The 12,956-nt window shown below is 36.0% G+C and overlaps 1 protein-coding gene across 4 annotated transcripts; it reads right to left on the minus strand.

Annotated features, from left to right (window-relative positions):
• Positions 1-54: 54 nt before the first annotated feature.
• On the minus strand, positions 55-10,466 carry LOC113779569 (extra-large guanine nucleotide-binding protein 3). Of its 4 annotated transcripts, XM_027325182.1 has the most exons (10): positions 10,257-10,466; positions 9,868-10,051; positions 8,472-9,788; positions 8,235-8,372; positions 5,492-5,596; positions 5,214-5,393; positions 3,942-4,119; positions 2,993-3,240; positions 1,926-2,098; positions 55-1,156 (listed from the first exon to the last, which is right to left on the minus strand). In XM_027325182.1, exons 3-10 carry the CDS (start codon positions 9,450-9,452, stop codon positions 559-561), a joined length of 2,601 nt encoding a protein of 866 aa, XP_027180983.1. In that variant the 5' UTR covers positions 9,453-9,788; positions 9,868-10,051; positions 10,257-10,466; the 3' UTR covers positions 55-558. The 4 variants fall into 4 exon arrangements, with proteins under 4 accessions (XP_027180983.1, XP_027180984.1, XP_027180981.1 ...); XM_027325183.1 differs by lacking the exon at positions 9,868-10,051; XM_027325180.1 differs by lacking the exon at positions 10,257-10,466 and having other exon boundaries at positions 9,936-10,164.
• Positions 10,467-12,956: the final 2,490 nt, after the last annotated feature.

Raw genomic sequence — 12,956 nt, forward strand, 5'->3', positions numbered from 1 at the left:
AATCTCCAAAATTTTACACCCCTTAAATATAAACACCATGTTTTATGTTGAGACTTCCAATGAACCAGCTCTTAATAACTACATAAGCCACCTCATGAGTAATGAAGCATCATGGATAACAAATCCGTTACCAGATATAGGCATTTGTGACTTGTTGAACACACTGAAATATAATAATTGTATGGACCTGGAAAAGTGCCTCTGAAGCAAAGATACAAGCAATCTCCTACATGTATTACAACAGTATCAAGTACAATAAGATAGAAGACACCCTGCTCATTTGTAACATGGCAGAAGTGGTTATACAGAAGTACATGAAGTTGGGATCAAATTCAACATAAAAATTTCATCGTTCTTGTCCACCTGTGAAAACTTACAGCCTTAATATACACTTGGGATGGTCAAATCAGATGACTTCCAGCTCAAATGCTCAAACAGCACCATAACGCATTGAGCTTTGATGGCGAAAAACTTCCAAAAACAGGGTTTATTCGATAATCATCTCCTCTCTCTTCTCCCTATCTACAATCCCAATCATATCTAGATTAGTTTATTATTTCATTCTTGTCTGACAAAGGGCGAGGAGCTCACATCTGTCGTACTGTAAAATGAATCCCCTTCCCCGCCGTAGAAATTTTCTTCCCTCTCCTCGTCCCACTTGACAACCTCCCTTATATACTTGAAGGCCTCATCAATTGTCACCCGGTCTCTTGCCCTGGCTTGCCACACAAATAGCTTTCGAGCTGTAAGAGATGCATAAAGATCTTTGAACTTCATAGCAACATAGTAGTAAGCTTGATGCGCCAGTGATTGGTTGTTGTGGTGGGGTCGCACCGGACTAAAGTCGGTAAACCACTCACAGGTACTCAGATGCGCCCTGTTGACCTTTTCCTCGAAAAGGTCGTACTTGTTTAAAATCAACACAAAAGGAGTGTCTTTGAAACAAGGGTGCCTGATCATTGTTTCAAAGAGTTCTTTGCTTTGCATCATCTTGTTTTGGAGGAGAACTCTGCTACCACCTTGCTCCGGAGCCACTGAAATTTGATCGTAATCACTAAGAGCAGCACAGAAAACAACTACACGAACATCTTCAAACATCTCCACCCATTTGCATCCTTCATTCATTCCTTTGGCATTTACTCTAATAAGCTGGTATCTAAACAGCAAAACAGAAAGCTAACATTAAATATCACAAATAGGTATTTTAAGTACACTGCATCTGTTTATCGGTCCTAGGAAAAAAGAAAAAGAAAAGAAAATTGCTCCACCACATTTGGTGTCACAGATGGTCAAAATCATTTGCCCCAAAATTTTGCCATTTTTATTCTGCCAATCCGTAATGCATAAGAATTCTGCCCCTTTCCCCTATCAGATATCAGCATTTCCAAATTATGCATGAAAAAAGATAGCATTGTCTGCGGATAAGAGTGTCTGAGCCTCTTATGTCTTCATTTCGTTGCATAAACAAGAAAGATTGCAGTTAAGAGATCAAAGTAATAACATTTTCCCGTGGTAAGACGTAGTAACATTTTCCCATTCCTAACCACAGTCAAAGGAAAAATACCTACATTTCCAGCCTGACTCTAAACAATTAGGCACAGAAATTTCATCGAGTCTTAAGTTTTGGATTTACTAAAAAGAATTGTTTAATGCAAGTTCTGATGCTAAATGCCCAACAAATGAAAACTTGGGAAAAGGATGAATTTTCGAATGCAAGGGTAGTAAGAATTTTCCCCCAAAAGATGATATTGTATAGCATCTCTGCCCAAGTCAACTTTCAATTACGAGATGTACCAGACCAATTATTGTAATAATACATTACTTTGAGAGTGAAGAACTTCATCAGCAAAACCTCCAACTTATTAGCTTTATTCCCCAATAAAAGGAAATACATGTGAATATAATGAGACAGGAAAGATAACCACCTTGTAAGAGGAGGGGGTGGAGCATCCAGATTGTCTGTATAGGTTTCTGACATTGGGCTACGCTCATCCAGGGAGAACTCCATAAAAGCAAGGCCATTGCCTTGGGTGACACCTTCTGCATAGAGGATGTCTCGCTCTGTGGGTTCATATTCATTGCTAGATACTTCAACAGCCTGAGAAGGAACACATCACGATCAACTAAGTTTCCACATTGTGAACCAGATACAAGCTCGTGGAGCTAAAACGTTTTACTTGTGCAACATTGTACCTACAACTAGTCTATGTAGACAATGAAATTAATGCAGAAAGAAAACAAACATATATGTATTATACAGCAGCTGAGGCACACAAGTCCTGCATAAAACAAATCTCCATCTTTATTGGATTAAGAGTTCACCCTCCGCTAAGACCAAATAAGTAATTTCCTTTCACTAAGTAGTAAAGACTAGCTCTTTTAAAGCAGAAATGCCTGTATTTATGTTTGTATAAGCAATCTAACTTCCACCAAAATGGCATTTGAAAAGGACAAGCTGCTACAGTAGTATGCTCTCTTTATGCAACTTTCTCAGATATCACTTGGAAAACACTCACAGATACAAACACACACAACTGGCCAGTGTGCTTAGTTCATGATTTATAACATCAGAATTATCAAAGTAAACTAACACACTAGTTGAGGCTATGATGGATTCATATAGAGATTCACCCTTCAAATTTCAACAAAAAGATGAATCATTGTGACTGTGTTTGGATAGGAGATTATTTGAAATAATTTTTTGAAAAAAAGTGTAGCACTTTTTGTGATGTGATGCATGTGACATAAAAAGGTGGTTGGAAAACGTGTTTATGATGCAATCAAACAAAAAAAAATTTTTTGGCAAATAAGAACATATCCAAACCCAGTATAAGACCTAAAATCCAAAACCCTTTGGTACACTAACTACATAAATAGTCATGGACAACAGCAAAGTTTACAATAGGAAATTAAGATAATATAGGATAACATGTACACTTAGCTACCAAATGTGGCTAACTAGTAAAGCACTGGAACTTAGGAAATGCCATACCCTGCTTAAGAAGTACTCTGCCACATCTGGAAGGAAGTGAAGTTCATCTTTCCTTCTGTATGACTCCTGTATGGAAGGATCTCGCCACACCTCCTCAACCAATGGAGCATATTCACGTGTTGCTGCAGGGAAAAATGCATCCAAATCTCCAGTTGCAATTATATCTAGGAGCCAGTCAGAAAAGTGCTTCAGCCTTGGGTTCAGGGAGTACACACATTGATTACTGTCACTGGAGTCAATGTCATCACCTGAGTGAAGTACAAACTCAAACATCAGAAGCAGTAGGTAGGACAACTTGGAAAGCCGAGAATATATTAGGTGGACTAGTTATGGGTTTTATCATCAAAAAGTTTCCAAATGGATGAAGGACTAGTTAAGATTTTAAAGTAGAAGGCATTGTATTCAAGAAGAAAAAGAGGAGACGCAATTACAGAAGATGAAAACTTCTCTTTCAAGAAATTTAGAAGTCCCTTCCCCCCCCCCAAGCAGTCTCTCATATAAAAGGCTTGTCACAGAACTTTGGTACCGGCAATTTGGCTGGCAGCAGATTTCTCACATGGATTTGAGCAAGGAAACTTTATTTGCTATGTTTATTGGAAAAGCTTCTTTCTTGAGAATCTATGCTTTGAGATGACCATTTAGCTTCAGGTATCACCAGGATTAGACTAAACGTATACTGTATAAATTCTTAGACCCTACATTTAGATTTGTAGGTCCCATAATCACGAGCGTGTTATGAATATCCCATGTTTTGAAGTTCATCACTGATAGCAATATGCAAGACAAAGACTAAGTATCTATTTATGGATAGTGTAGTTACAAATGATTTTCACTCAAATCACAACAGCCCAGTTATCTAGAAGAAGAAAATATTGTAGCACATGATTAAAAGTTGGTCGATGGGGAGTTCAAAAAATGGAACATGAATTGTCATAGCTTGAATCATTACCTGTTTCAGTGGTCTGTTCATTCAAAGTTAGTTCTTTTGTCCTTGACAAGGCCTCCTCCTCAAAACGCTCTCGTCCATCAAGTAAAATGCTAAGATATTTGTACATGTTGCTCTGGATCATGAGCTTAATATCCAGCAGTTCTTCAGCAGTAAACTTGTTCCCATACATAAATTTAGCCTGTTGAACCAAACATAGAATTCACAAAAAAGTCAGTACAGTGTATGACATCACAAATATGCTCTATATGGGAGGTGGTTAAGAAATAATTATGAGAAAATATTACTCAGTGCTTTGTCAACACAAGTTAAAGGATCATGCCAATTAACACCTTTTGAGAAACATCGCATTCTCAATGTATCCAACCAAAAAGTTTTAGTAAATAATTATGGCAAGTGAAAACATTGCCGAGGATGTCAAAAGAGTGCTTGATAATTGGGAAACATCCAGTTCACTTACTTGATTTACATAAATGAGATTGTCTTGCAGATCAGAAACATCTCACTTTATGAAGAATCAGTTTGAGGTTTCATGGCAACCACCAAAAATGATTCAGGCATTCTATTTGAAATAATACATTTGAACTTTTCTCTATTCATCTCAAGGTGTAATCTTTATCTTGGATTTTTCTTTATCACTCATGATCTATCCTTTATCTTGAGCTTCCCCTTTTTTTCCTTCCCATTTTGGTGATCACAGGGATCACAAAGACTAATGCTGAGAGCAAAACTCTTCTAAGATGCAGATTAAATGTGGTGTGTAGTTCCATGTGTGCATTACAAAGAAAAATCATGGGGAGTGGAACTATGGCACGCAATACGCAAGGAGATTCCCACTATTAAAGAGGAAATTATCTCCCACCTCTTTCAGAGAGATAATATTTCATACCAAATTGAACATCATATGAATGGAAGTTAAGATGTCTGGTTGAGTGAGTCAAAATATAACAAGAAATTTATGATCATACAGCTCTTTTGTCAAATGCAGAAAGCCAGACTGACAGATGGCTTATAAAAGGATCATACTCCAAAATCTTTAGGCAAGAACGGAATTTACTCATTATTTAACAAATAAACAAGTTGTGCACCAAAAACTTAGCTTGCTTGGAAACACAGAAAGATGGAAGCACATTTATTCTGTCTAAAGATTACAAATTAGTATCATTAGGCACAACAAGAATAACTGATTTTAATTTCGTACAATTTCCATCTAAACAAACAACTTCAACAATATGCTCTAAACAAACATCAGCATGTAATCCAAAATGGAAAGACCTGTTTGAAAATGGTGCTAGTTCCAGAGCCTTGAAGTCCAATAAGTAGCAGCTTCTGAGTTCTTTTCTGTTCCAGATAATTTGGAACAGTAGTATAATTACTAGGTTCATCCCTCTGTGGATAAGGCTGACCTTGGGGTACAGGCAAGGAGAACAAAGAGCAGACAAACCGTGTTGATGCCTGTTCACCAAAGCTATAATGTTTAAATATTTCATACAACATTATTAAGACAGTATGCTCTAAAAGAAATCATTAAATATGTATATAATGATAATTACCTTTTCCCAGATATTGCCTCGGATATTATTTTGACCTTCTTCCTCATAACGACCATCATCATAGACCCAGAAGTGGGTATCACGAGGACATTGCACATTTGCAAGCTGAAACACAATATATCGATGTTAGAGTTAAACAACTCCAGATTGCATTGAGAACTCATCCAACAGCTGCTTTGGATTTGAATAGACATGTCTCAAAATGAGTTCAAATCATGTTGGAATACATGTTTTGTCTTGCTATCTACTCAAACTAAATGTCAGCAAGGAGATATGCTCAGCCCAGAAGTCTGCAAGCCAAACTTAAACAACTAGCATTTTGGGTGTGCACGAAAGAATGCAAGTATATGTATCCATGCAGTCTAGCATAAGAAACATAAGATGGATGGATTAGCCAATCCAGATTGAACCAAGAGGCTTCAGTGACATTCTTAAAATTAAGCTGATTGTCCATGCAGCTTAAGAATATCTTGGAACACAACAACCAACTTTGCTTGACATTAACTCAAGCCAATAGCGTATGAATTTTCCCAACATGAGGCAAAAGTCATTGAACATATCCAATTTATTGCATGTGATATCTAACAAAACAGAAGTCGGAAATTCACTAGCGAATAAGAAGACTCGTGTTTTTGTCCAATTGAGAGCAGAAAGAACCATTTCCCAAGTACCAGAAACAGCATGATTAGACATGATACTGTTTCCAATAGAAGCTAATTGGACCGCGGGCTGAAACTGATTTTGAGTATTGACATCTACCTAGGGTATGCTAACTTACACCTAAAACTTAGTAGATCTCTGCATACTAAGTTTAAATCTCACTAAATGATGTCAAGGAATGTTTTCTGGTTTGTTTACGGTGTTTATAGGGACTTTTTTTTTTTTGAGCAATTTCCATTTTTCTCAATTCCATTTGCTGGATGATTTCCACACTAAATACTTGACAGATTCAAGAGCGTCCAGCATGTAGAACAACAGAAAAAAGAATTTTGATAACCTGACTGCTTAATGTCACTCAGTTCACAACCTGTGGATCCAGAAAGATCGCTAAAGGTTGGGCCATAAGTAAGTCTTGTCACTAATATGCTCAGTCATTGAACAGGTATAACATATTTGACATCCCGCAGCTGAAAAATGAGTACTCCTGAGGTTCTGGATTCATGAAAAATGAATTGAAAGGAAGCATTCTATAACAAGAGTGTAAGCAAACTATACAAGTATTTGAGGTGCAAATGAAACAAAAATAAAGAAACAAGTTAATACTGGAGAAGTAAGCATTATAGTGACAGCATATAACAGTCTCCCTTTCAGACAAGTAAAGACAGTAACACTAATCTTGAAGCAAATAAAGCATTCCAATCTTCAAAAAGAATTGGAAGGGCCTTTCTGATTCGTCTGAAAAATGTTTGAGAAAAGTAGGTTGTAAAAACTAGAAAGTAGGCTTCTGAGTTCTCATTTCAGGTTGTAAACAGCTGCAATCCAGTTCTTATTTGATCTACTCGGTTTTATCTTCGTCCAGGGGTGTCTCTTTAATAATAAGAAAACTCAAGAAAGGAATCAATGTTTGGAATCAAAGAACATTTGTGTCATTAGGTATAGGTATTTGAAGAAATTGTTAACACAACTGTTTCTACAATTTTTAGTAATCGATTAATCAAAAGTTCCAATTTATGCTCTCAATGGAGTCTAACATGCAATTCTAGACCTGAACAGGTGCCTATAGTATTTTAAGTGTGACTGGAAAGATCACGCTATTCTCTAATCTCAACCAACACCACAACTAATATCCCCTACAGCCTCTAGTTCCTTTATGCAACCAAGCAGCCCACAGAGCGACCATAAACCTGATTTTTGGCTCTTCAAGCCTTTCCCTTTTGAGACTCTATTATCTCTTTTTCCTTCTCAATTACCCATACTACATTCCCATTCAAATTTTTTTTTTAAAAAAAAGCACCTGTTCTACATCACTTTGCATCCTAGAGAACTAAGAACTTAAACACTACTTATGAGATCTACTACTTAATTAGTCAATGTAATTGAGGTTAAAACATGTAATTAGTTATGAAATGTCTTTTATGTCTTACGACAGAAAGACAACAGGTGGCCCAAATCCATGAGAATTCATTAGCATATAATTGAGGAAAGATGAAAAATCATGCCACTAGGATTGCTTAACTTTCTATCAGTTTATCTTTCTAAAAGCTTGAAGTAGGAAATTATGATTTATGTTATTGACCAAGTATTTGAGCGATCTTTATAAGGAAATACCCATATGAGCTACCATTTGACATGTACTTCATTTTCCGAAAACAACGTACAACCAAAGCTCGATCAAATCTTGAAAAGTTTTCAACATCTTTTATGCCAAAAAGCTTTGGACTTTATGACTACTTTGTTCTTGAACTACTACAGTTCCAGAAAAGGTTTTGATAGACAAATTAAGACATGAGATTGGCAAGTTAAAATATGTAACCCATCACGAATATCACTGACTCATTCCCATGCACTAGAATTCCAATCTAATCATGCATAATCTGAAGGGGCTTCCCCAAAAGTATCATTTACCATTACAAGACAAAGTCAGTATTAAATCTGAAAGAAAGAGTGAAGGTGGCTCTTCACTTGATTAACTTATTACAGACTAATCACCTGCTAAATATTATCAGTTAGAAACTGACTGCCCATATATAAGAATAAACAATGAACTAAGGAAATTAAGGGGGGGGGGGGGGGGGGAACTGACCTTCAACACTTTCAGTTCACGCTTTGTAATTTCTCTGCCATTGATGTAAACTTCAGTGTTCCCATTGCTTGCATGAGGGCTGAGTTTTCCCGTGAAATTGAGGTTCGAGCTTATGACTCTGTCTGGTTTTTCTCCCTCCTGCCAAATTAAAAAGTAGGCATACATAAGCAATTATTATTTCCAGTGAAACAAGAGCACAAGCAATCAGCTGAACTTTAATATGGAAAATGAAGTTACCTTTCCCCACATACCAGATTCCTTGTCATACCAATACCTACCAGGTTTCAATTTTCGAGGGGGCAAAGGGCAACCAAACAGTTCAGCCATCTCTTCTGGTTTCAGAGGAAATCCATTAACAATCAGCTGCTCTGGGCGGAGTTGATTAGCAGCACATTCTTTCTCGGCTCTCATTATATGTTTGACCTCCAAAGGACTAAGCAAACGTGACAACACCCTCGAGTGTTTTCCCAGTTTGCTCCGTTTTGACTCATCAATTGGCTCCCCAATGCAGGTAACACACTTCCGCCCCTCTGGCATGGATCCCATTGCTCTGAGCACACAATTGCTGCAATACTTTGCATTGCATACAAGACAGGATTCCTTGGTTTCCCACTTTCCTTTTCCACACCTATAACAGACTCTACTCTTCTTCCTTTTTTTCTTTTCTGTAGAGACACCATCATACTCTGGGAAGACTTGCTTTTCTGATTCTACCACTCTCCTTTCAGATCTATCAATGGTATTAAATGTAACCACAGGGGCTCTCCTTCCTTCATTAGCTACATTCTTAGGAGCATTATCCGGAGGATTATGCATAGACCCTGGCGATGCTGAAGCAGATGCAGAAGAAGAATCAGGATTATGCAATACAGACACCACTGATTCTGAACTCCCTGATAGCCTTGGACTCTGATCAGGGGGACTCGTGACACTTGCAATAAGAGATACTGGCAAAGGGATAGGTTCTATCACTGGAGGAACATCACGACTCACTGATCTTCTAGACTCTGAAAATGATTCTGCAACAGATGCAGTTGGAATTTCACCTGAATTCTTACCAAGGGGTTCTACTCTAGGAAGCTCATATGGAACAGGAGGACCCTCATATTCCATAGCTATAGAATAGTCAAGATTAGCCTCGTCTTCAGGGATAGGAGCCCCGGGAGGAAGCATCTTCCTAACCATCTCCCTCCAATCCCCCTTATCATTATTCTCCATCGTTCAGATTCAAAACCACCAACTTCCCTAAGCTATCTATCCTCACAGCCTGAAGCTTTCAATCTATACTTTTAAACACCCTAAAAGTTTCATCAATCCACTTCACGAAAACGACCAAAACTGCAAGCAAAGTCAGAGCAACTCAACCAATGGGTTGCTACTACACAACTCTGAACACAAACACCCTTTAAGTCAGATACCAAAGTAAAGATGTTAGTAGATTTTAATCACCATCACAGCTAAAAAATCAACAATCCTACACTTATTCAACTCCTTCTGATTTGCCCCACAACAAAGAAAAACGTAGCCTTTTCCCCAAACCCAGCTCTCCAAAGCCTACAAAATTGAAAAACAAAAAATAATTAATGCCAAAAATCAAAGATTGACAGCCAAGAAAATTCAACAGTCCAACCACCTGAATTTTCAGCTCCAATAAGTATTCAACCACCACCAAAAAAGACAAAGATGCTTCCAAAATCGAACCTTTCTTAAAATCCAGAAGTAAAGTTGAAATCTTGAACAGAAATAAATATCCAATTCTCAAAAGTTGAAACTGTTGAAAGTTTCAGAGTCAAAGTTCCACTAAACAAAGCCGCATCCTGTTAGACAAATTCAACCCCACATCACCATAAATGATACACAACTGCAATACCTCAGAATTGGACTAACAACTGAAAATAGGAAAATTGACTGTTGAAATGTAAGCATAAGAAGTTAAGAAAAATCTAAACTTGAAGGCAAAGATGGACTGATATTATAAAAAGTAAAGAGAGAAGAAAAAAGGGCATTTTGGGGTACAAGTACCTGAGAAAGGGACATTCAACAGTGGGTTAAAAATTGATTCCCCCTTTTTATTGAGCTTCAAAGGTGTGAAAAATCAAAAAGGGAGTTAAAGTTCATTTTCTTCCTTTTTAGGATTCTACTACAAATACCCTTTTTGAAAGAAGATGAAAAATCTTCAGAAAAGAATAAAAAAGAATGGCATGTTTTCCGAACAAAGGGTTGTGTAGATACAATTACAGCTAGAGAGAGAAAAAGGAGAGGGACAGGTAATTTTGCTGAATACAAAGAGATGAGTGGGGTCCACAGGAGTGCACGATCGGGCACTGTGTGCTATGTTTGCAAGTTAAGTGGGGTGGTCTGGTCTGGAGAAGATGATGATGATGATGATGATGAGACAGGTGGGATTCTTTGAAGTGTAGGCGCGTGATCACGCGATGTGGGCTGAGATTGAGATAGAATTGGTGGTGAATATGTAAGTGCTGGAGGGGGGGAAAAAAAAAAGAGGCTCATAACTCCTTTTGCCCCTGCAAATGGTTGTATTTTAATTACTAGAATTTTTGGAGGATGATTGATGATGGTAATATATGAGGGACCACAGACGCTGTGTAGTTGTATTAATTTCTCTGAGATTTAGTTTAATGAATAGAAAGATCTTTTAAGTCAAACATTATTGTATTTGAATAACACGTAATTATTTTGCATTTATTTTACATTCTTTTGTTTGAGTAGGATTAATATTGAGGGATTTTATGAAGCCGAAATTATAATTCTTGATAGCCTAAAATGATTTGTACTATAGCAACTACAGCATTAGGGTAATGTTAGTTTTTTTCTTAAAAATTGTTCCTATTGCAACATTTGGAGAAAGCATTTTAACAAAAAAATTCAAAAGTGATCAAATTATATTATTTCATTTTACTTCTAGAAAAAACTCAAATAATATTATGGTTTGGCTAAAGGTTGAAAATCACATACACCGAGAAACTAATCTCTATTAGTTTTTAAAATTATCACTTGAGAAAACTTAGTTAATTTGATTAGGTTTTGCAATTATTAAGTCAAATTTTACTCTGTGTATTTTCGAGTTCCAAATAGTAGAATGTAGTTTTGTAATCTGTGAGATCAAGTGTTATACTATAGTAGAATGGGAGGGGGGGGGGAAATAATTGACAATTTGAAAGGAAATAACATGTTGCTAAATATGTTTGTCATAGTCTATTTTATACCCGAATCATTTTGTGAAAAATACTTAAGAATATCATCAGGTAGTTTTGAAAATTTTATTTGCACGAGACAGAATGAGATAATCAAAATCATTTGGTGGTAATAATTTGAAATATGGATTTTTTATGTCCAAAATTTTGGAATTTGAGTTTAGAAGCTTTTATGGTTCATGGGATATGCCATAATGTTCAGCAATTTGAAAAACAAAAGGCAAACTAGTTTAGGCTTTAAAAAATTATTTGTTCATGTCATTCTAAAAATGAGTTTATGTGACTAAACTTCTACCTTAACAAAGTTGAATTCAAAAAGGAAAATGATTGTTAAATCCGTTATGAATCTTATGATGAATTTCATGGTAAACTCACCCAATAAAATTTGCTAGTTAAAATTGGGATTTGTATAACAAGAGCCCTAAAGTACTAATTACACGTAGTACTTATCATTTAGATTGTCAAAAAGGTACTTAATCTTTTGAAAAAAAGTAAAGTCAATTAAAATGGCTGAATATAAAAGAAAGCAAAACAGTCACTTATCATGGTTTCATTGTCCTTATATAATCAGCTCTAGAAAAATAATTTAAATATTAATATAAAATTTAGATCTTCTTTTAAAGTTTGACACGCATCAAATATGTCAAAATCACTAATGAATGTGCAAGTTCACCATTAGAAAAAAAAAAATGGACAAGTGTACATCACAATGAGAATGAGTTATACAAAATATCATTTTGGTTTATTTTCCTTTTTTAGTTTTTGGTTCTTCTTTTCTTTTAGACTATTAGACAAATTATTAATTTCATTAACATAATAAAACTGTAAAAGTCAAGGTTATTTTGTCTTTTGAATGAGTTACTCCTAATTTTAAATTCAGAGGTCGATATTTATTTAATTATTATTTTTTACATTTTTATGTCTTATATCTTTTTTATACTTTGACAAAATGTATGTTCATTAATCCTCTTGGAGTTAAGACTTAAGACATTTGAAAAATTACCTTTAATAAAAAAGAAAAAGTCGTTAAAAAGCTAGGTCAAAATACTAATATGGAAACAGTCAGACAAGTCATGCTACTCATATCCAAATATGTGACCTACGAAATGGTTAATCTCAACTCCCATAAAATTAGTACAAACGCGTTGTTCCACGCGCCCTGGTGAACGTTAGCTTAATGTTCTCGCTTCTCAGTTGACCATTCAAAGGATTCAATCAAATCAAATGGTGGTAAAACTTGCAATATTGGAGTATTATTTTGACATTAACCCCAACCACATTAAAAATTAACAATAAAAACTTTGACATTATTGGCTTTTGTTTTCTTTGTCTTGTTCCTTTGTCACCTCTTGCTAAATTTGACAATAGCTTTCAAGTTTCAAATCTCCAAATGCCCTTCCAGGAAAGCAATGGGCTGAGAATGCTAGAAAATCATCCAGTTCTAATTCTTTGTTCTCAATACAATAGTAGTAAGTTGGCATCCCTTCTTGTCTAATTTTGCCTTTTC

The sequence above is a fragment of the Coffea eugenioides genome, chromosome 8, assembly GCF_003713205.1.
Source record: "Coffea eugenioides isolate CCC68of chromosome 8, Ceug_1.0, whole genome shotgun sequence".
NCBI lineage: Eukaryota > Viridiplantae > Streptophyta > Magnoliopsida > Gentianales > Rubiaceae > Coffea > Coffea eugenioides.